This window comes from Papilio xuthus, unplaced genomic scaffold, assembly GCF_000836235.2.
Source record: "Papilio xuthus unplaced genomic scaffold, Pxut_1.1 DF825928.1, whole genome shotgun sequence".
In the NCBI taxonomy this organism is placed as follows: Eukaryota; Metazoa; Arthropoda; class Insecta; order Lepidoptera; family Papilionidae; genus Papilio; species Papilio xuthus.
This window is the reverse complement of record NW_013532721.1, coordinates 4,265,815-4,291,088: the sequence shown is the minus strand read 5'-3', so window position 1 is coordinate 4,291,088 and position 25,274 is coordinate 4,265,815. Positions and strand designations below refer to the sequence as shown.

At 31.8% G+C, this 25,274-nt stretch overlaps 3 protein-coding genes across 4 annotated transcripts; all 3 read left to right on the top strand.

Annotated features, from left to right (window-relative positions):
* The first annotated feature begins 543 nt into the window (after window positions 1-543).
* On the top strand, window positions 544-7,442 carry LOC106125565 (proton-coupled folate transporter). 2 transcript variants are annotated; one of them, XM_013322820.1, is made up of 8 exons: window positions 544-631; window positions 1,609-2,688; window positions 4,339-4,492; window positions 4,723-4,824; window positions 5,387-5,524; window positions 6,121-6,204; window positions 6,594-6,750; window positions 7,070-7,442. In XM_013322820.1, exons 2-8 carry the CDS (start codon window positions 1,873-1,875, stop codon window positions 7,224-7,226), a joined length of 1,608 nt encoding a protein of 535 aa, XP_013178274.1. In that variant the 5' UTR covers window positions 544-631; window positions 1,609-1,872; the 3' UTR covers window positions 7,227-7,442. The 2 variants fall into 2 exon arrangements, with proteins under 2 accessions (XP_013178274.1, XP_013178275.1); XM_013322821.1 differs by lacking the exon at window positions 544-631 and adding an exon at window positions 1,064-1,290.
* A 1,646-nt stretch (window positions 7,443-9,088) lies between these two features.
* Window positions 9,089-14,134, top strand: LOC106125538 (solute carrier family 46 member 3-like). Its single transcript, XM_013322780.1, has 7 exons — window positions 9,089-10,057; window positions 11,385-11,544; window positions 12,123-12,224; window positions 12,528-12,665; window positions 12,872-12,955; window positions 13,245-13,401; window positions 13,814-14,134. The coding sequence occupies exons 1-7, from the start codon at window positions 9,236-9,238 to the stop codon at window positions 13,881-13,883; spliced, it is 1,533 nt and encodes a 510-aa protein (XP_013178234.1). The 5' UTR covers window positions 9,089-9,235; the 3' UTR covers window positions 13,884-14,134.
* An 862-nt stretch (window positions 14,135-14,996) lies between these two features.
* Window positions 14,997-19,710, top strand: LOC106125537 (proton-coupled folate transporter-like). The gene is made up of 7 exons (XM_013322779.1): window positions 14,997-15,960; window positions 16,545-16,701; window positions 16,917-17,018; window positions 17,303-17,440; window positions 18,618-18,701; window positions 19,122-19,278; window positions 19,631-19,710. The coding sequence occupies exons 1-7, from the start codon at window positions 15,106-15,108 to the stop codon at window positions 19,701-19,703; spliced, it is 1,566 nt and encodes a 521-aa protein (XP_013178233.1). The 5' UTR covers window positions 14,997-15,105; the 3' UTR covers window positions 19,704-19,710.
* The last annotated feature ends 5,564 nt before the right edge of the window (window positions 19,711-25,274 follow it).

Below are 25,274 nucleotides of genomic sequence, written 5' to 3'. Positions count from 1 at the left end.
AATTGACTGATACGAAATACCCACAGCATAGCACTAGCTACTTAATAAGTTGCAAATGTGAGCCCCTTATTTATTAAATAAAGGATAGGATAAACAAAAAAAAAGGTTATGTTCAGCTCTAGCTATCTCTTTTCCAAAAGAATCTATTTCTAAAGAATCTTCTCTTTTCCATATTAGAAAAGCGTGAGAAAAGAAATTAGGTGAGATTGGAATTAGGTACCATCATCACGCAAAAATGAATTTTATTTCGCACACTAGTGATTGTATTTCATAAGGTAGGGCCTATTCATTACAAACTGCTATTATTGTGAGTTTTACCACTGTTTTTCTCAAGTACAAATATTATTAACTAAGTATTTTATTTGATAATATTTTGATTTAATTGTTTTAAAAACGATGTTATTGATTAAGGTGGGGATGCGTAAATGATTGACATTACTCTTTCTAAATATATCAATTAGCAAATGTCGGATGTTTTTCTTGCTGCTCGTTACACAATGGTCATTTGCTTGTTTATCAAAGATCAGTTTGCCTTCAGCCTTCGGTTACTTTAGATCGCATACATCGGTCGCGGAGTGAGAAAATATTTAATATTGCATTTATAAGTCAATGTGTTTGAAGTCCTGTTATGGTATGAATGTATTATGATAGCATCTTATTTTATAGTTTCTTTGGTTATATTCAAAATTAAGATTCTATTAAGTGATAAATATTTAATTAATTGCCGAAATAACTTGTATAACCGGTTTTATATCGTCTTTTTTTATTTGACTATTCTAAAATTTCCTATTAATTTATTGTTCGTTAAATTTGAATAATATTTAAAAGTAAGATAACCAAAATTAATTAGGAAGTAGATTAATGTTTAATGCGTTTTTATATTTAAGGTTTATTAACTTATAAGAATATAACTAGCTTATTTATAAACGAAATGAATTTTTTTGATTGAAAAAAAATGTTTTTTTTACATTATTGTACAAAATTTTAATAATTAAATTAATTAAGTAATCCATACAAAATATTATTAGAAAAACTAATAAAAAATTCATACAAATTTTCCTAAAAAGTCACGGATCAATGCAATAGAAACATTTTTTGAGTTAACATAATAATGGCAAAGTACACAAAAAGTAAACTATTGTTTACTAGAATTGTTAGCTCGTAAAAACCAGTGGCTAAACTGACTTGTTCATTGTACATTTGATTACCATCTAGTTTTTATGTTTATAAATGTCGGAATTTTACCTATGAAAATATCTGCAACTTACAACTATTATGTAAATGATGGAGGTAAATATTCGACATAAATCATTGATTTATTTCGATGTCAATTTTTTCCATCTACTAGCTGTCGCGCGTAACTCCGTCTGTGCGGTGTTAAAAACTTAATGAGTAGTCCATGTGTTCTTCAAGACATATTCTACATTTCTGTCAAATTTCATTAAGATCCGTTCAGCCGTTTCGGAGATATTTTTCCAACAAACATGAATCCATTCACCTAACCTTTCGCATTTATATTATTAGTAATATTTAACTTCTTGAGAGAAGAAAGTTTTCAAGTATTGTATAGATAAATTTCTATGTAACTAACACTTATTACCTTTCCAGTAATAGTATCATTCAACATGAACAAATAAAACAAGAAAGTGTATTGTAGTACGTTGATCCAGCTAATATAAAACAAAAGCTAATTATCAACAATCTATGTTTTATCATTATCTACGCTTAATTGATATCACACAAACATATCGTGCAAACAAATAATAGAGGCTATTAGTGTAACAACAGACGTGTATTGTGTTAAAGCATTAATATTTGTGACACAAAGAAATGGGAGCAAGTTTAAGTTAAAGGAACATAACAAACATAAAAATGGCAGATAAGAATGAAAGAGAAGATAAAATAGAAGAAAAGAAAGAAGAGAAACCTTTAAATGATGATAACAATAAAAAAAATAAAAAGAAAACCTTCAGAGAAAGGTTACGGCACATCAAAAACAATATAACAGTTGAACCTTTATTAGCAGGATTGATTATACCAAGTGTTATATCAAGATTTGCAATGTCAAATTTCAATTTGGACAAAGCGTGCAGAGTTAATTTAGATTTTGGAGATGAAATTTGCACAGCACTGATAAAAAGAACATCTAACAACTATTCAATCTATGAAAAAGAAGTACAAAAGTTAATTTCATCTATTGACATTTGGAAAAGTGTTATTCATACATCACTGCCGTGCATTTTAATAATGTTTTTGGGAGCTTGGAGTGACAGAACGGGTAAAAGAAAAATTTGTATCCTATTACCAATTTTTGGAGAATTTGTTACATCAATAAACAACTTGATTAACGTATATTTTTTCTATGAAATACCAGTGCAAGTGACGGTATTTTTAGAGACTATATTTCCGTCAATAACTGGAGGTTGGGTGACTATGTTTTTGGGGGTGTTCAGTTATATTAGTGATATTACATCTGAAGAATCACGGACATTCAGAGTTGGTATGGTAAACTTTTGCCTCACAGCCGGATTACCCGTTGGAATTGGATTAAGTGGTATTCTCTTACAAAGACTTGGATATTATGGAATATTTTCAGTAACTGCTGTACTATTTTTCCTTGTTCTAACGTATGGTTGCTTCTTCTTGAAAGAACCTAATGATTGGCTTCGAGACAACGGTCGTCCAGTGGTATGTAAACTGTTTTTATTAATTTATTTACAAGCTGTAATTTTTCGTGCACTAACAGACCGACAGTTAATCAGACATTTACTTACTTTAAGTGCTAAAAAATCATGATAAATTACATAAAAGTTTTATTTTTATTATTATAAATAATAACAAAGAGTACTAATGTATGTTCAATCAAATGATAATATAAATTCTGACATTATTGTGTGTGCTGTATACAAATGTATGGATGGATCAAGAGACAATCGTATACATACAGAAACTTTAATGTTTCATACCGAGTGTACCGTGTATACAATCTTAGTTTAATCATACCAAAATTTTACGTCAATACATTTGTATGGAATATTTTACTCTCTGAATGGAAAAACGAAATGTTCATACGTATCAATTAAGAAATATTTTATCTTGGATTAACATACATTTTTTTTAATGATAGTGGCAATGGATATACAATGAGATAAGATTTTTTTCATGGTTATGAGTAGTAATCGCGACTGACAGACGATTTAATCGTTTATTAATTTGGTGCAAATTTGTAAATTGTTTATGTATAGGTGTTAAATTTTGTTATTATCAGCAACTTCATAAATGACTATAGCTATTCTATTGATTTATTAAAGTAAGAAAATTATTGGTATTCGAACGCAAACAGTTGTTTTTTTTCAATTTTCTAGGCTCAGTTTAGCCTAGAGAATTGAAAATTTGCAAAAGTTTCTCGTTGAAAGTAGTGGAGAAATATTTGACTTCAGTATGACTTGAAAATTTGATAAAAGTGATTTACAAATAATTTGTTCGCTGTTAAATAAAACCATAGACAAATAGTGCAATATAAACTATAGTTTATGTCTATTATTTGATACTTTCAAAGTATTATTTAACTTTACAATTGGTCACGCTTCTGCCTACTATAATGAATTTATTGTTGCACGTCACCATCATTTACTTTAACGCCATTTATCTCTTAAACTATTATTTTCGATTTGTCGACAGTTTATGTAACAGCAATAGAATTATTTTTATTATTCAAACTGTCGAAAACATACAAAATAAAATACCTCAATGATTCTCGGTCATAAAACTAAAATGGCTTTACTTGTACTTGTAGAATCTGACAGTAAAATTATTAACGTAATAGTGATAGTTACTATAGATATTTTGGGCGTGATTAGAACTTGAAGATGTTATGACACAATCACAATGTCCTATCATTCCCGTGAACATATCGTGTTTCACTCAAATTAGATAGTTTATATATATCGTACATAAATAATACTACATTCTTCTAAGCTCAAGTAGTTTGTATTGATGGTAGGAGAGTAGCTAAGTTACTTTGGATGATGACGAACGTGAATTAGGATTAAAATAAGGAATAACAATTGATATGACTAAAGAACTAGGTAGACTATGAGAAGAAAACTGCGACATCTCTTAACCAAAGTAAGAGAAGAGATAAATAGAAAGAGAGACATATATTAAAAACTATAAATTAATAAAATTATAAATGGAGTTGTCACTACCACAAATTGTCTGACATGGTTACTAATTCTTAAAGACTAAGGACTAAAATAAATACATTAAGCTTAGCTCCCAGGGGTAATATACTTGTAATTATAAAACCTGATCCTTGAAATGTAATTTTTCTTGCAGATAGAACGTGCAGAGGCACCTAAAGTATCCTTTTTTAATGTGTCACACGTAGTAGACACGGTAGATGTAGCCACTCGGCGCCGGCCGTCCAACAGACGTGTTAAAGTTATTCTGACCTTGTTTAGTGTCTTCATTTTATATGGACCATCGATGTGTAAGTTCAACCTTAATAATAATTCATTCCACTGCAGTAACAATGTCAGCTAACATTGTCTCAATACATGTGCATTACAGTTTAAGCTTTATTTCCACTGTGACAATGCAAACCTATACTAACAAATGAAACATCGTTACTGTTACGTTATGTAAAGAATGTTTTAATTTTTAAATCAGGCATTTATGGCTTTTTTATTTTTTTGATTTCTTATTTTTTAATTATTTCAGCGGAGCACACAATCTTTTACCTTTTTGTTCGAAATCGCCTCAACTGGGACATGGTCAAATATGGTCTTTACGCAAGTTACTCCATCCTGCTACATTCATTTGGTAATTTTATTTGTTTGTTATTAAATAAAACAGGTTTTAAAGGATAATTATACTTACGTCCTTTATTCTCAGTTCAGTATTCAATCTGATGAATCCAAGTTTCGTGATGATATGCTAATTAATACTGCAGCTTACTTTTTGGTACATAAAACTTACGTTAATTCTTTATTAATTACTCAGAGTCATTTGATGATTACATAAGCAGTCTCTTGAGAACATCCTTCATATTAAATGTACACATTCCTATTGAGTATTGCTTGAATGGACCGGCTCGACCGGTGCAATACCAGTACCACACAAAAGACGAGCAGGTGTGGCAGAGTCCTCTTTTGACAGAGGAGTGGACGCACAGGAAAGGGAAACATGTATTCTCTTTTAGTGTGTCCCCTTCTCTGTCGATTAAAGGAAAGCAACGCATCTGCAACTGAGGATTTCTACGAACAGCGTTCGCTCTATTTGGGCGAATTCACGCAGTCGATTGCTCACTTGCCACCTTATATCATAAAAATACTTATCTGATTTCGGCAGTGCGTTGTTAATAATGCGCTATTTTCATTTTCAGGTGCTATTTTCTCAATCACAATCTTAAGCAAACGGCTGCAAATCGACGACTCCTTCCTCTGCTTACTCTCGATTAGCAGCAAGTTCTTCGGCTCCATTTGGACTGCATTCGTACAGACTGATATTGAAATGTATTTAAGTAAGTATTTTTAGTAACAAATAGGAGTGCCATAGGTATTTACGGTGTTATTGTTAACGTATCCAGAATTATAGTCGTCTAAATCCATATTTCCTCCGACAGGCTCGATCCCACCCTTGGTAAGGTGACTAGGTTATACTTAATCATGTCGGTCCGGTGCAATTTGGTTGACCTCACACATATCAAGAATTACAGTAGTGTGTACTTGATAATTACATCTACTTTATTGATACTGAATGACTCTTCATAATATTGTTAATATCTGATTATTAATCATATCCATGTTCTACGTGCATGTTCAAGTGTTGTTGTAAGTACGGGAAATATACTAAAACAGTTATATTGTCTAGATAAACAGTATTGCTTGTTTTATAAGTAACTAAAATCTGTGTAAATAACTAGTAGCTGTGCCCTGCGACTCCGTCCGCGCGGAATTTAAAAAAACGTAATTAGTAGCCTATGTGTTCTTCCAGACTGTGTTCAACATCAATGCCAAATTTACCGAGATCCATTGCGCTGTTCTGAAGATGCCTTCTAATAAACATCAGTCCATTATTTAGATTTATAATCCAAGATTTATTTATCTATATTTGCAGTTCCTGTCGCTGAAATACTGAATGCTACAACATTTACATCTCTGCGATCAATCATATCAAAGTTGGTTGAAAAACAAGAAACTGGTAAGTATATATTGTATTTGGAAACTAAAATTTGCGTCAGTCATCACATTCATTCTACGAAAGACAGTATATAACAGATACTGCTGGGAACTCTACCAATGTATAACTCTTTGACTGCCCTATCAAAGTACTGCGATGCATCAAATCCACTTCCCCTTGCTAGCCTTTCTTTATATGAAACGGGTAGAAGGGAAAGAAAACTAAAATTAGGCCTTCGACACCAATCTCATCAGAAGAAATGAAGAATTGCTTCCACTTCAAGTCTATCTTCTATGTGGTGCGAGCCGACCGATTCGTGCAACAGCTGTTGTGCTGGTGTCTACCACTGTTAAGGGTCTGTCAAGCAATCCTAAAGGTTATTTAGTAATATATGGTGTTCTTTGTTCCAGCTAAAGTGAATTCATTGTTTTCTCTAACTGAGACGCTCGGTTCGCTCGTGTTCCATCCCTTCTACTCGTGGGTGTACATGCGGACGTTGCACGCGCTGCCGGGGGCGGTGTTCCTCATTAGTGCGGCCTTCATTGTTCCCGCCGCCTTCATTCTTACGTAAGTCTAACACGTAATCATATAAAACTACAAAGAGTTTGCTTTTGGTTTTTATAATTTTGTCGATTTTTTTTTTAAATTTTAGAACACGATGTATAAAATTTATGGATTGGGGAATGATTCATCTGATGTTACTTGAAGTAATTAATTAGATACAATTTGTGAACAGTGAAAGTATTATAAAAGAAGTTGGTTACAACGTATAGAAGTACAATATTTAAAAAAAACTGTGACTATCGTGTCTGTGATGTTTATATTAAAAATACTTCTATCGGGTTTACTTCTTCATAGGAATTTAATTCACTTTTATTTCTTTCAGATATTTTTACTCACAACATAGAAGAGAATTAAGAAATGCCAGAAAAACTGCGTTAGAAAACGAAGAGAAAAAAGATGCACAAAAACCACAAATAAGCAACAATTTACCGGAAACAATTGGAAGGATAGAGACTGAATTTGAAAAATCAAAATTGTAATCATATTGTAAATTATTTTAACTAAAATATAAAATGTCCGTAGAATTAATAAAAGCTTACTTACTACTGCACTGATAGTCCCAGATTAGTACTAAGCACATCCTTAGTGTTGATTTAATACCATATCTATCATAAGGACGCTCTTATCGTGGGTTTCTTAAACCAAAACCCTTGTTTAAAACATGTTATCTCTGTTTGGTCAAATTGAATGATAGAGATAACGATATGTTTTATAGCAAGATTTCGGTATCAGAAACCCACGGTTAGTACCAAATTATTATCTGTGCATCCTTAAAATTAAGTATATCATAACGTGTAAAGAATTCTAAATTGAAACTGAATATTAAAAAAACATTTTTAACATCTTAAGCGCCGTGTATTTTGTTTTGTCAAACAGTGACTAGAACACGCTGTATAACGGTGTGAACAAAAGTATACACATCGTACACACACAGTATACAGAGTATTTAAATACAAACCAAAAACAAAAATTGTGTGTTTTTATACTGTCACTTAAGAGTTTGGCGCTGAGGGTGTTAAAGAATTAATTTCTTTTTGATTACTTTCATTATTTAAATCGAATTTATTTTTTTCATGACAAAATTGTACATACAAAAAAATCTCACAATTACATGTAACTCGAAATTCCTAAATTATTAATATAAATCAAAAGTTTATTGTATTCTCAAATAGATAAGATTATTTTAGATATAATAATGACAATATATTGTCAAGTGGGGTTATTGTAATGTCGAGCACTGTACAAATATAATTTATGTAAATAAAACGAATTATATACCTAAATAAAAAAAAAGGTTTTTTTTTCACAGTTCTCTTTAAATAGCGACAATGGTTCCACGAAAAGAGAACACGGAATGGAACCTTATATTTCAGATTAGAAGAATTTAGTACAGACAGAACTATCAATTCGAAAAACAATAACCAAATACTGATTAATAAACTAGCTGTCGCCCGCGACTCCATCCGCGCGATTACAGAAAGGTTCCTAGAGGGTTTCCCGGCGATTATTCGCCGTAAAAACCATGTTTGAACTTCAACGAACATTAAAAAAAAATGGCCAAATTGGTCCAGGCGTTGTTGAGTTATGCGCTTATCAGCACATTTTGCGATTCATTTTTATATTATAGATTAAAGAAATGAAGTAAACAAAACAAAAAGAAAACCTATAGACTTAAGTTAGCCGAGTATTGTAAACAATGTCACGGATGTTGATTTTGCGTACCCTTATCGAATGAGCACTCGTAGACCAGACTATTCTATAGATAATTTTGATAATTATTTTATTTCAATCTAGTTATATTGACATATTCTTTTGATGATTCATTCAAAGATACCTCTACTGTTGATCAGGCGAAAAACTCAGAGAAAGTTGGCGATATATCCTACGTAACACAATTTCAAAGTATTATAAAAATTTGAGAGACTATTCTTACCACTTTACACGATTTTTGGTATCTTCGGGGGAAAAGATTTCATGAATTAAATTCATAAATACAATAATACTGACAGTGAAAACAGTTCATAGTAACAAATCAGACAATGAGAGTACACTTCAGAATGGTTCTAAAGCCATTGACAATACAAACTTTATATTCTTCTATCTTTTGTAGTAGTATGTCACCAATGTAACTAGACACTCATAAATTGAGAGAATATCACAAAGTCCGATTCTCTCCTATTCAAATTATAAGATGATTTATTATCTTGGATATAAAATTGTGCCGGACATGACAATGACTCCAATATTATTATAATAGCTACGAGGATTACGATAAGCTAACGCCACGATAAGATTTAAAGATATACATACATCTTGTTCTAACAGTACTAATTGCCCGGTTGTTATGTTACAAACATCTTTATCAAATATTGATAAACAAAATTAATATCAATATATAGAAGCTTGTGCACCAAGTGACAGTCTTAAGAAATCTTTGTCGGAATATCGTTGTTTTAATTAATTAGTTTGTAGGAGAAAAAATATAAAAATGTCTCAGACTCAAGAAAATACTGAAAATGATAATAATGAAGCAGAATTTAGTGAAATAGATCCTTTAAGAAATAAAATACAAGATACAGAAGAAAAAGAAAGAAGATCAAGCAAAGATACTTTATTAAATGTACTTAATAATGTGTCCGTGGAACCTACGGCTATGCTTTTTGTGCTTGCAACAATTTTAGTATTAATAACATCACAGAATTTAAGTCTTGAAAAAGCTTGTCGAGTTAATCTTAATTATACAAGTGAAATTTGTGATTCTCTACGTGCACAGAACATGGAGTCACAAAATGCATATGAAAGAGAGACACAGAAATTGATAGCGTCAGCAATGGCTTGGAAAACTTATCTAACTGCGACTATCCCTTGTGTTATTGCACTTTTCGTTGGATCCTGGTCAGATCGTACTGGACGTAGAAAAATATTTATAATCTATCCACTTTTGGGACAAATTCTTGTGTGTATAAATGGTTTGATAAACACTTACTTCTTTCACGAAATAGGTCTTGAATATTTCGTTTTGTTCGATGGAATATTTGAAGGTCTAGCTGGTAGTTGGTGTGTTTTGTTTCTTGTTGTGTTTTCATATATCAGTTCTATAACGACAGCTGAGAATAGAACATTTCGAATGGGTTTAGTAAACTTCAGTATGTCAGCTGGATTTCCAATAGGAATGGGTATCAGTGGATTTTTCCTTAAAACTTATGGATATTACGGTTGTTATGGATTAGCGTGTGCATTACATGTTACTAATGTTACTTATAATTTAATCTTTTTGAAAGATACAACGATAAAGAAAACACAAACACAGGTAAGCACGACTCAATTTTTAATTCGATATTTTTTGGAAAAATAGTTAAAGAACATGTATTTTCTATGAAAAATCACAATCATTAAGAAAAAATATTTTGATAATAAAACAAATTTGAATGTTGCCATTATTTGAATGTATTATATTCTATAAGGAAAATAATTGAAAAATTGAAAGGTTCCTGATAAAACACGTGTACAAAGAAATATCGTTATCTCGTTATTTTCTAAGTCAATGATAGAGGTGGCGATAATAATTAGGATATTTCGGTAATTAACGCTCACAGTATAGACAAAGAGCTGTAACATTTTTTGATAAATTTTAATTTTCAAATTCCTCCTCCACCTGTCAGCCATGAGACGCCCACTGCTGGGCATAGGCCTCCCCCAAAGATCGCCGCGATGTTCAAATTGGCGTTCGGAAAATAGTTTTGTCAAATGCACCGAGACAATGTCAATTAAAACCTTTCGATACGATAACAATAATCCCAGTTTTATAATCTAATTAAAGTCTAGGCAATAAAGATTTATTTCATTATCATATTTCAAATTACTATCATAATGAGATAAAGAGAGACCTTCTTTGTTTAGGACCGTATCATCGGCATGTTCTATTTGCTATTAAATATACTATCCATTGTAAAGAAAGTCATAGACACGCCGTTTTTATTCGCCTAAAGTATAATCAAACAAGGCTATCTCGCCCTTTGGCCCGATGAGAGAGGCCCTGCTGCCCCGGTATTGCCAGAAAATATGTAAACTACATAATTAAGTTCTTCTAATGCCTACCAACCTGCACATACTCGTATCTGAGAAGAAATTCAAAGATATGTGTGAAGTCAACCAACCCGCACTTGGCCAGCGTGGTTGACTATGGCCTAATCACCCTTAACTTAAGGTAGGCTCCAAACCCCTCTGTGGGGACGTATAGTGAGCTGATGATGATGATGATGAATGCCTACCAGGTCCGGTAACTTTGTGGGTCTTTATGGTAATAGAAAATGAAAGGATGTTTGTTAGAAGGTATCTTCAAAACGGCTCAATGGATCTCGATGAAATTTGGCATAGATGTAGAGCATTGTCTAGAAGAACACATAGACTACAAATTAAGTTTTTTTTTAATTCCGCTCGGACAGGATCATGAGCAACTGCTAGGTTACAAATAATAAAATTTTCTGTTTATTATCTTACAAATTTAATCAGAACAAATAAGCAATCAAATATTTTTCTATTAACATAAATCTTGTACTTGTTATGTACTTTTCATACTTTAAATTGGCTAATATTAAAATCCAGACTTTATTAAAAGAAATTTCTTTCTTTACTAGGAGGAGGGTAAAGGTTTTCGTTACTTTTGCAAAACATTTTTCGACTTGTCCAACTTAAAGGAAACTGTCAAGACAGTATTCAAAAAAGGCGAAAATCACAGAAGAGCGCGAGTGATAATTTTCTTAGCGGTGGTCGCTATGTTGTTCGGTCCAATGTATGGTAAGAGCTTTGCTTACTATTAAATAGAAATAAATTTTTAGAAAATCGTATACTCAGAACTAATCCTGATGCTGATCACGATCAGCCATGATGTACCGACTCTAGAGAGAGTAATAATTTTACATCATAACCAAAAGTATGACAAATAAAAGGAACGGTAAATATATTATCATTGGTAGAAGTAATACTTTTTACTACAATCAAATACCGATAGATATTTGGCCAAAACCCAAATACTATATGAAGAAGAATAAAGAGCGTCGGTGGTTCAGGGGTTAAAGCACTTTACTTGTAATCTGCAGGTCCTGGGTTCGAATTCCGCCATGTACCAATGTGTTTACGATTTTCAATTTACATATGTACATTTATCCGACATTCTCACGGTAAAGGAAAACATTGTGATGCAACCTGCACATATCAATGAAGATATGTGTGAAGTGAACCAACCCGCACTTGGCCAGCGTGGTTGACTATGGCTTGATCACCCCTAATTTAGGGTAGGCTCCGAGCCCCTCGTTGGGAACGTATAGTGAGTTGATGATGAATATGAAGTTAATAATTTACGTTTTTATTTACAGGTGAAATATCGATTTTGTACATTTCAACACGATTCAGATTTAATTGGGACGAAGTGAAGTTCAGTATTTTCCAAACATACAATTTTGTTGCTCATTCACTTGGTAAGTAAACTTCTAAAGCATATTCGATTATTACGAATTTCACACGTAGTATATTTGATAACTAGATTTTCCATGAAATAATTAACTCAGGATTTACTCTACAGTTTTTGTTATACGTCTTTGATGTGGCTCTCATAAAGGTTGTTGTTAATCTTACTTCTTACTATTATTATAAATGCGAATGTTAGGATGGATGGACGGATGTTAGGCTGGTAGAACACATAGGCTACAACTTTTAAGTCCGCGGGGACGGATTCTCAGGCCACATTTAGTTGAAATACAATTACTGTAATACTTTTTCAGGTACTATTTTCTCCTTAACCGTCTTCAGTAAGCTTTTAGGATGGCACGATTCACTTCTAGGAATTATTTCTACAACCAGCAAAATCTTGGCTTCGTTTGTATACTGTTTTGCGCCTAATCAAATGATATTTGCACTCGGTATGTATTTGTGGGAATAGTCATTATCAAATTGTTGTTGGTTTCTGAGACTTAAATCTCTGTATAAAATATATCATCACTGTCATTATCTTTGACGAAATAGCTATAACAGTACATTTTAAACGGATATTTTGGTCTCAGAAACCCATGGTTAGTCCACTAAGTGAATAGGCGAATAATGAATTAACTCATGTGATTACTTTCAGGTCCATTGGTTGAAATATTGAATGGGACATCATTTTTAGCATTAAGATCTTTACTATCTAAGATGGTTGCTGACGATGAATTCGGTAAGTTATTTTTAATGTTTTTACAAAATAAAATAGAAGAATATTACAAATTTAATTATTGCAATACTTAAATAATATTTCGTAAAACATGATTATACTTGTAACGAAACCCACACAAAAAATCGGTCTCTGTCCGCAAATCCGCGTTTGTTCCGAGTAATCTCCGAAACGCTGGACCGATTGTACGGGCGAAACTAAGCTGTTGTTTTTATTCACCGCTGACGAAGTCGCGGGCGATCGCTAGTGTACACGAAATGAATACATGAACATTTTGTATGGTCACTTCCAGGCAAAATCAACTCTTTGATATCTCTAAGTGAAACTCTGATGCCACTTTTCTACATTCCCTTATACACAAAGACGTACGCGGCGACAATGGACGTATTACCAGGCGCAGTCTTCCTGCTGGGTACTGCACTAACACTTCCAGCTGTATTAGTGTTTATGTAAGTTTTTATATCTATAATATTAAAACACTTTTTATTTGTAGAAAATTAAAAAGTGTGATCTCAAAATTATAAGGATTAAAAACCCGAGCACTTATCTGATTTGTCCAGATTTGCTCGAATCTTTCTTGTCCGAATTAACATAGCCTTAATAAGTAGTGACTTTTAGTGAAAAGTCATATTGGGGTTAATATACATCTAGTAGTATTGACTAACCCTCTTAGCAACAAGACGTGGACTCGGATACGTGAAATAACTAATGTCATTAACTTTCTTTTCCAAGAGCAGTGTTATTTGACTGATCCAATGAGTGAATGATCGTTCTTCCTAATAATAAACGATATTACATGTTTGAAATAATGTGACTAAAATCTAACAGTATAATAAGTAACTTATGTACCATTTGTTGCAGTTGGCTTTTCTACGAGCACAGAAGAGGGTTAAGGAAATCAAGAAAAGATAAAGTTAACAATCAATTGTGATATCTCAGTGTGAAATACGACCTTAACCTAATGAAATTAAGTCCCATATTTCCTAATTTGGGAACACATGAATGATTTTGTGAAATGTTAATTATTATGTCCACCTTCCTACTACAGACAGAGTATTTTCATTTGATAAATGCAGATAGATAATAAGATAGAAATAAATAACCACTTAGTTAAATAACTAGATAATAATAGAATTTAATCTATTGTTAAATGTAGAAATTAAAACAATAATTAAGAATTAATATTTGTTTCATTTTTTGAAAAATGGTTTCGTACTATTTGGAATCTAAAGGTGTATTCATGCTACAGAGTAAAATATAATCAAAATAATGAAGGAAATGCTAAAAAAAACTGTTGGGCATAAAGACTGATATTTCTATACATAAATAAAAATGTCAAAGAATACTACACACATTTTATCCTCTCCTAATAAAACAATATTTATATCATACATTAAATATATTTACTACAGAAATCAACTACGTAATAGATGAAATAACAGTATTGCCAAAGATTTCTTTAGAGAAATTAAAAGGAGGTGTTAAGACACCAAGTGGCTGTTCATTTATATTATTGAGCGTATCGACTTAATCAATCAATAAATCAATCTGATTGTACTTGGAATACACAATTCCCTATATTCAGATAAATTTTAAATGCGAAACAAGTCGAAATTGATTTTTTTTTCCAATTGACGGCGGAGACTCAGGAGCCAATTCCAGGGAATATTCTTCCATGGAACGGAATAACTACACATCTACTTCCCAATTTACAAAATTTCTCATTATAAATAATTATCATTGCATGATTTAAAAGAACACTATCTTAATACGAGTTATTCTCTTCCATAGAAGAATATTTTACAAGCCTCCACCATCGACTGGAAAGAAAATAATGACAGAACATAATGCCACTGTTCTTTAACTATTCTCTAACCTTAAGTCTTTGTTACACACAAACGGCTTCATACAAAGCCATCTAGATATTTTTGCAGACGGCCTTTTATCAGCGCTAACACGCAATACTACTTAACAAATATTTACTAACAATAATGATATAAATAATCATAATACAAATACTCATAATACATTAATTGCTCAGCTTTAGACAATTGTCGCTAAAATCATTAGTTGAACAACAAATTCGAAATGTGAATAGCATTTAGATGGTACTTCGCATAGAAGCATAAGCAATAGGAAATATAATTACAAATATGGATTCTGATAAAGAAAATAAAGGGATATTGCTAGAAACTAAACAAAGAAGTGTCGATGAAGCTAAAGATGAAGAAGAAACTACACCTTTGAAAGCAAATATAGATAAAACAGATGTGAAAGATGTAAAAAGTAAAAATCTTTCTATATCAGAAAGATTAAAATTGATAAAAGAAAATATGACAGTGGAACCTATCATGGCAGGTTACATAATGCCAAGTGTATTAGCATCTCTAGCTACGCAAAATTTAAATCTAGAAAAGGCATGTCGTGTGAATCTCAATTTCAGTACCGAGGTTTGTGATGCACTTAAATTAAGACAAACGGAGAATTATACAGAATACGAAGAACAAGTACAAACTTTTATTGCTGGTATTCAAGCATGGAAGAATGTGGTGCAAACAGCGATACCTGTACTGATAATATTATTTGTTGGAGCTTGGAGCGACAAGACAGGGAGACGGAAAATTTGTATTCTGTTACCAATTGTGGGAGAATTAATAACATGCATTGGATTCATGATTAATACTTATTTTTTCTATGAATTGCCTGTGGAAGTGACTGCTTTAACGGAATCTATTTTTCCTGCGATAACTGGTGGATGGTTTACTAATTTTATAGGTGTTTTTAGTTACATCGGTGATATTACTACAACAGAAGATAGAACATATAGAGTTGGGATTGTCAATTTGTGTATGTCTTTAGGATATCCTATCGGAAGTTCTTTAAGCGGACTTTTGCTGACTTGGATTGGATACTATGGTATATTTTCACTATCAGCATTATTGTATTTATTCAGTTTGATTTATGGATACTTTTACTTAGAAGATACTAAAAGAAAAACATGTGAATCGGTAAGTAAATTCACTGAATTTTATTGTAATCAAGTAACATATTAAGTACTAGGCTAATATAAGTCGTATATTTTTAGCACAATTATTTGCTTTACAAATAGTTTAGCTTTCAATTCTACGGGCGATAACAGTGTTGGTTGTATTTATTTTTTATTACAGTTACGCAAGCAAACTAATCTTAGGTATTTCCATTTCTACGAAGGAACTCTTCTGAGTATTCCGTTTTGTTGAGATCAAAGTATTAATTAAAAGTCAATAGTACACTTTGTTACTAATAATATTCAATGTTTGGTTTTGAAAGTGCCTTTGGTGCACTTATTTATACAAAGAATCTCTCTTCACCAGATGTTTATCGGTTGAATATATTATCATTATATATTATATAATCTTTAAAACGATATTGGAAGAACCTAAAATTATTGATCATGAAAAAAAGACTACGAAAAAGCGAGAGTGTTGTTCCGGCTTCATATTCATGAGTAATCTTTAACACGACTCTATTAGATTTCAGTTGAAACATGACAAGGGACAGCGAGTAAAACACTAGATTAATACACTAATTTATATATTTTTAACTATTGCAGAAAAATATAGGATGTATTGGCTACATATTGGAATTTTTCGACACTAAATTAGTAGTAGACACTTTTAAAGTCGCATTCCGCAAAGGATGTGGTAATAGAAGATTAAGAGTGTGTCTTCTTTTAATCGTCGTGTGCGTGGTTTTTGGACCATCACAAGGTAATTTTAGGTCACTCTATTATGACGAAGATGATTAAAATTTAGCGTCTGCCATGCACACTCATCAAATAATATGCGGAATTAGTTCGACTTGACTTTTTTCTTCCTTCTGGTATTGCAAGGCACAGACCATTCCTGCATCGCTGCATTTACTTTATACAGATTTATATGAGTGCTATGGTTCTTTAAAAAGATTTGTTTTTTTTTAATTGCAGGTGAATTTAGTATTTTATATCTGTTTACAAGATATAGATTTAACTGGGATGAAATACAGTACAGCATGTGGACTACGTATTGTATTGTTACGAATCTATTTGGTAAGTGCAATTAACCAAATACTTTCTAGTATTTTTATAGTAATCGTGATTCGACGGAATATCTTACTAATGCCGTAAATGCGAATGTATGTATAAATGGATGGACAGATGAATGTTTGTTTGAAGGTATCTCCGGAACGGGTCAATGGATTTTGATGAAATTTTACACACATGTAGAACATAGTCTGGAAGAACACATAGGCTACTAATAATTTTATTTATTTATTACCGCGCGGGCGGAGTCGCAGACTACGGCTAGTTTTTGAATAAAACATCTTTTACAGGAACATTGTTTTCGATTAGTTTGTTTAGTAACTATTTGAAATTGGACGACACGCTATTGGGAATAATTTCGTGTACGAGTAAAATTGTTGCATCATTTGCTTATGCATTTGCAAGAAATGATTTAGAAATATATTTAGGTAAGTACTAATTTAACATAGTTTTTTAAAAGAAACAAAAGAAAGTTTATTACTTTGATAATAAAAAAAGAGAAGTAATGCATCATTTAAAATAATAAGAGGAAATTAATACATTTTTTTAATAATTTTAAGCCTACATTTATAAGTATCTGGGTAAATGTTACATATTAGATTTTCATAAGATCGTGCTTTGAACGTGAAATAGTATATATATTTAAACATATTGCTTCTAATCTATTGATAAGAAAAACAAACCCACATGAAATAAAGGAAAGTAGTGTGTATTAGATACGAAAGAAGTAGAGCAAAGAACTATTATTATTAGAACTCTATAATCAAATTATTTTAGGTGCATTGTTAGGTGGTGCAGAGCGTCGGTGGTTTAGGGGTTTCAGCACTTGACTTATTAATCAGGTCCTGGGTTCGAATCCGAATTTTCGATTTACATATGTACAATTATCCGACGTTCTTACGGTGAAGGAAAACATCGTGATGCAACCTGCACATATCTGCGATGAAATTCAAAGATATGTGTGAAATCAACCAACCCGCCCTGGGCCAACGTGGTTGACTATGGTCTAGTCACCTCTAATTTAGGGTAGGCTCTGAGCCCTTCAGCGTGGACTTATAGTAAGCTGATGATAATGTTAGGTAGTACTTTCGAAATGGCTTAACGGATCTAAATAAAATTTGCCTGGAATAGTGCATAGCCTACTATTTTATTATTACTAATAACATAATTTAAAAACGATAATCTAAATCAATCACCATAAATCCATATATTTGATAATATTGATAAATAAAATGGTAGAAATGATGTCATGGTTAACGAATTATTAAACGATAAGTGTGTATTATTGTTAGTTTTTTATTGTCCATAACATTAAATAATTATATCGACTTTGCTGACGACTTCAAATTATCGTGTTAACTTTAATAGTTGTCACGTTATGTCAAGATTTTTGTAATAATTGTAACTAACAGTCATATACTTAATCATTCATACTAGTACATTTAATAGAAGTTCGAGATTAAAACAAAAACATTTATGAAATCGTATGGCATTCTTTCGTATTTAGCCTAATTCAACTATAGGAATTCAGACAATAACAAATTATATTTCGTATATTATGATACAATTCTGTTTATTAATATTTTTTGTTTCTTTTTAATTTAGCCCCACTTCTAGAAATACTTAATGGGACATCCTTTATAGCAATGAGATCCATTGCTTCTAAACTCGTCAGTGGACAGGAATTTGGTAAGCATTTTTGTCGAAAATTTTCTAGAATTCAAAAACGAACATGGAATATGAACTGTTATCTTACTAGTCTTACTAATATTATAAATGTGAATATTTGGATGAATGGATGGATGTTTGTTCGAAGGTATCTCCGGAACTGCTCAAGGGATCTTGACGAAATTTGGCACAAGTATAGAACATAGTCTGGAAGAACACATAGACTAAATATTAAGTTTTTCTTTTAATTCCGCACTGACGGAGTCGCGGGTGACAGCTAGTATAGTTAATAAATCCACTATGTATAAGCTATTAATTACTAATTTTAAAAAATTGCACCGGTCTTTTATATTTAATTAAATCTTTAAAATTTTTACTATCTATCTTCCTGAGGCAAGAGAGACTAATATCGGTGGTTTGTCTACTAATAATTTCTTCCAGGTAAAGTTAACTCTTTGTTTGGTCTGGCTGAAGCAATGACTCCCATTGTGTACGGACCTTTATACTCTAGAACGTACATGGCGACTCTAAACATTTTGCCCGGAGCGGTCTTCCTTTTGGGAGCTTTATTAACTTTACCAGCGATAGGTATATTTGGGTAAGATGTTTTCAGAACTATTTTTATTAACATATATTGACGAACGAATACATATACGATTTTCTTTTGTTTAAAATATTAAAAAGTACTATGAATAGTCAGAATTAAAATGTGTATGTTTTGATTTTTAAATTTGTAGTAAATTTCCTAAAATCCAAATTAAATGTTTAGCTCAATAGTAAACATAATTTATCTTCTCAAAACTGATCTCTAAGCTACTAGGAATTCATGATAGAAATTAAGTTTTAATAATATTTATATTGTCAAAATCTTTGGGAAATAACAAACAGTAATATGTGTCAATAATTATCACGACAGTGGAAACCCACAATAATATCTCTATATGTTTCAGTTGGCTTTATTTCGAACATCAAAAGGACAAACGAAAGGCATCACAAAATTTATCAGACGTTGAAAAAAGTTAAACTGTACATGTAAATAAATAAAATAAATTTATTAATTCAAGTTTGCTTTTATTTTGTACATATTTAAGTTAACTTTTTAATTAAAAAAAATGTGTTGTAACAACACACACCTTATCCCGTTCTACGTGGAGTTGGCTCATTAAGTTTTTTCATCCAAATCAATGCCTTGAATATGTGACGTTTTATAATTAAACTCGCTGTCGCCCGCGACTCCGTCCGCGCGGGATTAAAAGTAGATGTTGGCCGATTCTCAGACCTCTCAATATGCTCACAAAATTTCATGAGAATCGGTCAAGCCGTTTCGGAGGAGTATGGGAACGAAAATTGTGAAACAAGACTTTTATATGTAAGATTTTGTACGAACACTTTACTATGCATACCATGCAAGAAAATCCTGCAACGAAAAAGGTTTATGATACATTAATTTTTAAAAATAAAGGGAGTTTATAAACAAAACAGTTTCAACTAAAACTTTCATCGCAAGTAGAGCCTAGGTTAAATATACTGAACAGGAAAACAAACTAAGCAATTAGTTGACGACAAATGTTACAAATGTACTCGCGAATGGAATGAAATAATAGACTAATACGAGCACGTAAAATTAAATTAAATATAGACAACTTATTTTTTCGAGGTATAAAATAAAATTACGTAATTTTACGTATCATTTAGTTGTAACGATAGAATAGATTTGCGTAATTTTATAATTACTGAGTTGGTGAGATGAGATGTTTTTTTGTTATTTAAATTAAATAAAAGTAATTTAAAAAAATAAACGAAAGTAATCTTAATATACCCCGACCACAGAGTTATGAATGTAGGTTTCTAGAGTGATCATTCCTTAACTGCTTTAGATAACACAACGCTTTACAATGCAGACAACCTGCACTTATTACGGTTTAGACTGTGTATGGTGGCCATTAGACCCTTTAGGAAAATATAAATAAAAAACGTTTCTGTAGATCGAATTTAATAATATAAAATTAAACAAAGCTGAAATAACTCGCGAAACTTCTTGCCTCACTCATTCGCGTTGTGGAACGGTCAACAATACGACATGGGGACCTTCAAGAAGCGAGCATACCATTTCTTTAAATGCCGGCAACGCATCTGCAGTTCCTCTGGTGTTGCAGATATCCATGGGTGTCGATCACCTCGGTGTTCCCGCCGCTCGTTTGCCCTCTTCACTTATAAAAAAAACAATGTAATAGCATTCTAAATACTTCAGACAATACTATTATGGATTTGTTTCCATTTAAATCATTAAAAAACGTGATCTTGCTATATCATATAAATGCGAATGTTCGGATGTATGGATGGATGTTTGAAAGTATCTTCAAATTTCTGCGTAGTTTTCGCTGATATTTCGCCTAGATGTAGAATGTAATCTGGACGCAGTCGCGGGCGACTGCTAGTCATAGAACGTATTTAAAAGTAGACGATACATGATATAATAAATTCCCTCATCGTTCAACAATCATTAATTAAAATTCTCTTAACGGCTTGAATATTAAAAGCTCGTCAAAGATACACGCTGGCTCTTAACGAAAGGATTTTACTGCGAGATAATAGGCAAGTTTCGCTTACTCATTAATCGTAATGAAATTACCACGATAACGATGAAGCTCGCAAAGTTAAAGTAATAAGGAAATATAATAATAATATTATTATACATGCCCTTATTTTCTTGAGTATGCCATAACAGCGATCGGTGACGTCATAATTAACACACCTATGGGATCTTCCAAGAGTAAAATCAGTCTAGAGCATAGTATTGTAAAAGGAATGTATGTCAGATCTATTGTGGCCTGCAAAATAAACGTTTTTTTTTTTTTAAATTAATGTGTCTTTGTTTTATACTCTATATTCAAGTGTCATAGTTGTAAAGTCTGAGCGTTTTGTTTTTTTTATTTATTTTACTACTAATAGGATAAATAATTGAACTAGAGTTTCGTTTTAATATTATAAATTATCACTGACATCCATTAACATACACAATTTAAATTAAATCTTACTAATATTATAAATGCGAATATTTAGATAAATGGATGGATGTTTCTTTGAGGGTATATCCAGAACGGGTGAACGGATCAACAGAACATAGTCTGGAAGAACACATAGGCTACTAATTATTTTTTTTTAATCCGCGCGAACAGAGTCACAGGCGACAGCTAGCAATGACATAAATTACAAAGTATTCATTATATCAAAGATCGAATGAAATATTATTCCAGAAAGCTTTTTTTGATTTTACAATATCTTAATAGAATTTCTGTAAAGCTTAAATTGTAAGTCACAATTTTACATTAAGTAACTTAAAGTTATTTTACCTGGCGCGAGTCCTTTGCGGCGATAAAATGCGATCTACCCACGGCTTGGGGACCCGTACCTTATGAATTCAATATACCTATTTGTGTAAAGGAAAATTAAATGAAATTACACTTCATTTTAAAGTTCTTTAAACTGAAGTGTTAACAAAAATAACTAATAAGTTCACTTATTAAGTATCATTTATTACTTAAAACTATGTAAAACAGTTGTGTCACAACGAAGTCTGGTCTCAAGCTCGTTTTGCTTGTCGAAGACTGTCTATCTAGTCTATACCTGTTTACTCCAAAATAAACCAATTTAAAGAGCACAATAACAAAAGCAATCGAATTAATCATCGGATCGATCTTACGGTTTAGTTATTGAATTCGGCAGGTACTTGATTTAACCTCAGATTTCTTGGCATAAATAATAATGTAAATACACCTGGTAAATTATTTTAATGATAAAATATTATTTAATCTACAATTTTTAAATCTCTCCAATATCAAGAAAGTAAAGCTTAACCTATTTCCGAGTTGTTAAAAAATCCTAGCAATAAACATTCGTTTACTCGATCTCAAATGCTAGAGAAGAAATATTGGAAACGTTCAACGTTTTTCAGAAGAGGGCAAATCCACTTAAAGCAATCCAATTAGTCTAGAGTTTAAAAAATATAAAATATGAACGCACCTCAGAAAAACAAGGAAACTGGACAATTCGACTGGATGGCAATTAAGCAAAAAGCATGATTTCTACGCAGATTTCATTTCGAAAATGTATTGTCAATATTGATTTCTCAGTTTTTTCAGATTTACTCTCATTTTTGCTGCAAAATTTTTATAGATAAATTAGGAAAAAATATTAATAACGTAGGCGTAATTTCATAAATACTAAAAGATTTTTTTTTTGCCTAAACTCATGTAAATTATTAGTAATTACTCTTGAGTAAATAGAAATCAAAAAGGTAAAAGCAATTGCAGCAAAAAGTCTTAAATCATTCCTTCGCATAATTCGTACTTGCTAATTACTGTTTCGTATGTCAGAGCAAAGTTCAACGTTTTGGAAGTTGCCTGTATTCATTACGTATGCAAAACGAGCTGAATTTATAATTTTACGCAACGCAGACCGTAATTAAGGGCGGAGGTAAATCACATAGAGCAAAACATTGCTTTTCACTTCCACTCCTCCTCATTTGTATTTCAGCTTCTGAAACTTGTGACATGAGATTGTTGTTCCGAGCTCGTTTTCTGATACTTCATTGAATTTATATATTTTTTATTTTACTTATATAATAAACTTTTGGATAGATGGATGAATGTTTGTTAGAAAGTATCTCCAGAATGGCATGCAATGCAACTGCACGGTTCATGGTTGAATTTGTCAAAGATGTAGAACATAGCCTAGAAGAGCACATACCATTTTTTTTTTATAATTCCGCACTGACGGAGTCGTAGGGCCCGCTAGTATATCATAAAGTTCCAAACGAGAAAGCGGCCACCAACATAACAAGAAAAAGAAAATTCTTTTTAATAACACTATTTTGACGTTTAATTTGTTTTTATTTGAGTTCCGATGAAAAATGAATTTCAAGTGTAATCTTTTGGAACGATGTTTACGCTCTTTGGTTGGCTTCTCTACTATATATTTTTTTAAAGGACTTTGAGAATGAAATTATAAGCAAGAAGTATTCCAATTAATTTACATTAGACTTATGATTTTAGTAGGTACGAGCAAAGAACATCGAACTGTGTTTGCCGCCGAGTATAGACAGAGTAAAACCACAAAATTTAATGTCTATATTAAATTACAAGTATGATTTTCGTAATTAAAATATCTTTCATGAATACTGGAGGTCGTTTGATATTAAACATTGCTCCTTTCACTCGGGGTCATTAATTATTTTCAAAACTGTGTTTAAAATACGAAAACCTCATTAAGACACGCGCGGGCGTCGCGTTAAAGGGTTTTTAGAATCGAACAAAAGACAATTTTTGCTTAGTCATTAATCGCAATTAAATGAGGTCGCAAATGACGAAGATTGCCAGTAATATTGATAAGAAAATATCATTTATGTTTTGAATTTATAATGGGATTAATATGTTATAGGAAAAAGATAAATATATATTAAAAACTATCTGGTAATAACCCTTTTTTTCTTGAAACAAAAGATTCCAATCGAGTGTCTAACATAAAAGTAAAGAAACATCAAAATAAGATAAAATTACGCGTAAATAGATTTTCGTTAAAGTTTATGGTAAACGGAATAGAGAGTTAAGACTTCAAGTGCCAGTAAAATAACTTGTGGATAATTTTAACTCTTATTTATGGTCCCAGTAGCCCCGTAACATTCTTGACTAGTGTAACCTTTGCCCAGTGTACTTTATTCCGTTGAAATAAGGTTGGTTTTACTCAATACGTGAATTTGTGCGATTTTCTCATACTATTTGTTGTTATACTGTGCCTTAGATTTTATTAGAAAATTCTATTTATTTGTACTATTTATTTATTAGTGAATTAGTGAAGTACCTCAAAAAGTTGCGCATCTCTGAGCTATTTGTAACAATAATTTAAAATGTCATAATCCAAAACGCCATTGAAAAAAAGTTTGACTAACTATTATTTCAAGTATTGAATGTCCGGAATTTATATTTAATGTAGTCCCTTACATCATCATCATCATCATCATAATCAGCCTAGATTTATCCACTGCTGGATGTAGGCCTTCCCCATCGATTGCCACAATGCCCGGTCCTGTGCCGCCCGCATCCAATGCACTCCCGCAACCTTGACCAAGTCATCGGTTCATCCCTTGCATGATGTGGATTAAATTTAAACACGGTGTCTGCAAGAAAATCTTAGCTTTAGAATAAAAACCGCACAGTAATACTTTGGTTAGTTACTAAGCTTTGACCAAATGAGCGGCAGCATAATAGGGTGACAATATTTTTTAAGGATTTGCTGCAATTTTTTTCACAGGCGCATATTTAAAAACTCAATATTATTTTTATATTGTAGAAAAAACTATTACTAATAATAAGTACTTTATTTATTTCTTATCTGTCATCTTAAAATGACAGAATGAATACAAACCATCCATACAACGGTTTAAACCAGTTCCTTGTTGTTTCCAGTAGCGATACAGGAAAAAGAATTTTGTTATTATCTATCTTGAATGTTGTTTATTGACAATTTTTTTAATAGTCTTGAGATTTTTTTTTACTTTAAAGTAAACAGTGTAAAAACATGTTACTACGTTAACCG